The 3,578-nt window shown below is 48.0% G+C and overlaps 1 protein-coding gene across 1 annotated transcript; it reads left to right on the top strand.

Moving 5' to 3' along the window:
* Nucleotides 1-559: 559 nt before the first annotated feature.
* On the top strand, nt 560-3,234 carry LOC104543719 (cytochrome P450 4B1-like; the record flags this gene model as incomplete). The annotated part of the gene is given in 5 exon segments (XM_010188393.1): nt 560-604; nt 855-982; nt 2,157-2,285; nt 2,406-2,553; nt 3,128-3,234. Coding segments are annotated over 5 exon segments (557 nt in total), but the record flags the coding sequence as incomplete, so codon positions are not given.
* Between the last annotated feature and the right edge of the window lie 344 nt (nt 3,235-3,578).

Here is a 3,578-nt window from a genome sequence, read left to right as displayed (position 1 = left end):
AGGAGATGATGCCTCCATCTGTGCAGCAGCAAACACAACCTGCAGATTTCCCACATCAGCCTAAAAATTCACAGGCATGGAGAGATGCCCCTTCTCATGTCATGCCCTCTGCGCCTCAGGCACAGAGATGCACAGGTGACAAGGGCACCTCCAGATCTCGAAAATCAAACTTCCTCTTGTGATCCTGGAAGTTTTTCTCTCAGCTCAGGCCCCTGGCTGCTACTGTGGAGCCGTATCTTCAGTGCATCCAGAGAGAAAGGTTCTAAACAGCGCTGTGTGGGAGGGTTAATCATTTATCAGTCAGCACAGACTTTGCACTACCAATATTTTCCTTTATGCCAGTCTGGGCGTCTGCTTTCATACGTGCTTCTTGCAGCTGTGCCAAACAGTGGTGTTTTGTTGTGAAATACTGATGAATTCTGCAAGGATGCCACTAATTCTGCTTCTTGCCCAACCAAAAGTGAGAGCCCAGGGGGAGCGTTCAGGTGCAAAGCAGCACCTTGATGTTACTGAAACATTTGCCATTTTATTTTCTCTTTCTTGATGTTTTCTTTTACAGATCCCAAGGACAACATTGGCTATAAATTCCTCATCCCATGGATCGGTATGTATTCCCTGGGCTGTGCCTTCCATGAATGACTCTGTTGTGCTTGTTCCTTGCTGCAGTTCTAGCTGAAAGCTTCCTGAAATTCTTACGTCTATTGAAAAAGGTATTAGGTAATGCTGGATTTTGTGATTTGAGGAAAGACAGTTCAGACCTCGTCATGGTCCTTCCAGGTGGAGGGTGAGGCTGCAGGCAGGTGAAAGCAGCCTGCCTGTGCCCAGCACAATGTGCCTTGCCTGTGTTTTCCCAGGGAATGGGTTGCTGATCTTACATGGGCCAAAATGGCACCAACATCGAAAACTCCTGACTCCGGGGTTTCACTACGACGTCTTGAAACCATACGTGGCCCTGATGGCAGAGTCCACAACCGTGATGCTGGTAGGACTCCCATCTGATGCTCCTCTCTCTGTCCTGTATTCTTTTCCCTGACCCTGACTGGTTAGGAGGGAAATGCTGGAGCAGAGTTTCCTTGCAGTGTCCTTACTCACAACCTGGTAGTTGTAAGGTCAGACTGTGGCATTTGAGGTTTCTGAGCCACAAGGTATCTCTGCCCATGGGCTGGAAGGAAGGGGCAGGCTGAGCCTCCCTGCAGGGATTGTTTCTCTGGCACTGCTTTGGGCTTTGTGGCCAAGACTTGAGGTTTAATGTTACTGCCACCCCCAAAGTGTGCATAATCTCAATCCCACCTGCAACTTCTTAAGAGGAATTTTTCTAAATGAAATATTGAAGTGAATATAAGTTCATAATAAATCCCAAAAAATACAAAGGTTGGAGAAGAGCTACACTGTGACCTAAGGTTAAAGGGTATAATTTGCTGTCAACATACCCATGACTGGGTTGCAGTCCCTGCTTTGCCTAATACACAGAGAAAATGCCCTGTTCTTCTGTCCATCGGTGTAGGGTGGAATTGAGACCAGCGTGGATTACAAGTGAGGGGCACCAGGCTTCGTGCATGTGATCTGGCAGGAGACCGGGTGCTGGACCTGTTCCTTTGCCTTTGCCTCATTCATCCAACCTTCCCAGCAGCTCCAAGTAGATCCTGGTTGTCCTTCCTCCCACAGGGAACATCCAGGATTCGGGAGCTGGAGGGTCAGGAGAGCTTTTGCAATGCATACCAGTGCCTGGCAGTTTATAATCCACGGTGCAAAATGTCTCTTGTGGGAGCCCTTGCCACCAGGTGGCAATCGTTGTCTGTGCAACGGACGTTAGTCTGTCCATATAAGCCCTGTTCCCCAGCCTGTTTTCATGCCGTGGGAGCTCAGATGTGACTGTGCTCCTCCATCTCCTCCCTTACTCAGATTTTGAGTCCACTGGTTCCCCAAAGCCAGGAAGAGACAGAGAATTCAACATGATTTCATGTCTACCAGGCAAGAGAGACACTCTTCATAATATCTCTAGAGATCCCATATAGCAAGGGTTCAACAGGAGCTCCTATGCCATGTGCTGGAAAAGCTCAGTGGGAGAGATCATGCAATGGAAGCAACAAGCAAATTACTAGAGATCATGCAAAACGGTCCCTTGCCTTCTCATTTCGTTCTCCTTTGTACCCTAGGATAAATGGGAGCATCTGATCACAGATGGAAAACCCGTGGAGCTGTTTGAGCACATCAGCTTGATGACGCTCGACAGTATCATGAAATGTGCCTTCAGTTGTTACAGCAACTGCCAGACCAACAGGTCAGTGCTGGCTGCCCCAAACCCTGGCAGGAAGTTTGTCACTCAGGAGAGAAGCGGGCAAATTGCTTGTCGTGATGATCCCAAATTTACCAACTTCCACCATTCCAACCTTCTCCCCAGGAAGAACTCCTACATCCAGGCTGTCTGCAGCATATGCCACATGGTGCACCAGCATCTCCAGATTATCCCCTACCACAACAACTTCATTTTCTGCTTTAGCCCCCATGGATTTCGGTTCAGGAAGGCCTGCCAGATCGCTCACGACCACACAGGTATTCCCTGCCTTCATCCTCTCCCAAAGCTTTTGAGCAGGGTGGGTGATGGCTGAGCTGGGGCAGGAGAGTTACCTCCTTGCCCATACGGTGATCTTGCCTGGAGGCTCAGAGCTGGGACCCAAGCAGAGCTTCAGCTTGCAGCAGCGGTCAGATCTCGGCATGAAGCAAAGGGGTCTCACAGCTCCTGAGTTATCAAGCTGGACTTATAGAGGAATCCACTCTGGAAAGTCTCCCATTAGACGACCAGAGACTAGTGAGACAAGGAATGGTGCTACAGGCAACACCAATGCAAGGTGTGGTATTCCTGTCCAGTCCAGGCATGATTGTAATGCAGAAGGGGTGGATAAATTAGGCTGAGGAGTCTGTGGTTAATGAAGAAGTCAGCAGAAAGGGATGGGAATGTGCATTTGATGCTGAAAAAGCCAAACTGACAGGGATGCAGAAGTCCATGCGTGAAATGAATCATGGAGTGAGCGGTGGTCATCCCCTTGGGTCAGCTTTGCATTGGCAAGGCAACTTTGCAGCTCAGCATTACACGCCCCTGCTCAACCTCTAACTCTTTCTTCCCCAGACAAAGTGATCCAGGAGTGAAAGGAGTCCCAGAAAGATGAACGGGAATTTGAAAAGATCCAGAAGAAGAGACATTTGGACTTCTTGGACATTCTGCTGTGTGCCAAAGTGAGTGGCAAAGAGTGACATTGGTAGCCTCTGTTGGGAATTGCAGCACACAGAGGGATTTCATTGACTCGCTGGTTTAATTTGGTGGGAAATAAAGGGGTTTATAAGCAAAGAAAAAGAGGTCCTGATTTCAATCTAAACAGAGCTTGATTTTGTTTATATGTAACCCAGGGGCATCACCACCACTCTTCACAATACCTGAAATAATATAATAGTCACTCCCTCGATATTACACATTATATATATATAATATATATATATCTGGGCCACTATAATAAATATATTTCTGTTTATCCATATGGGCCACTGAGAGTATCTCTGGACTGCTAGGACGAGAACGGAGC

Source organism: Mesitornis unicolor, unplaced genomic scaffold (assembly GCF_000695765.1).
Source record: "Mesitornis unicolor isolate BGI_N332 unplaced genomic scaffold, ASM69576v1 scaffold28347, whole genome shotgun sequence".
NCBI lineage: Eukaryota > Metazoa > Chordata > Aves > Mesitornithiformes > Mesitornithidae > Mesitornis > Mesitornis unicolor.
Note: the sequence above shows the minus strand (reverse complement) of the source record. Positions and strands in the feature narration are given on the sequence as shown.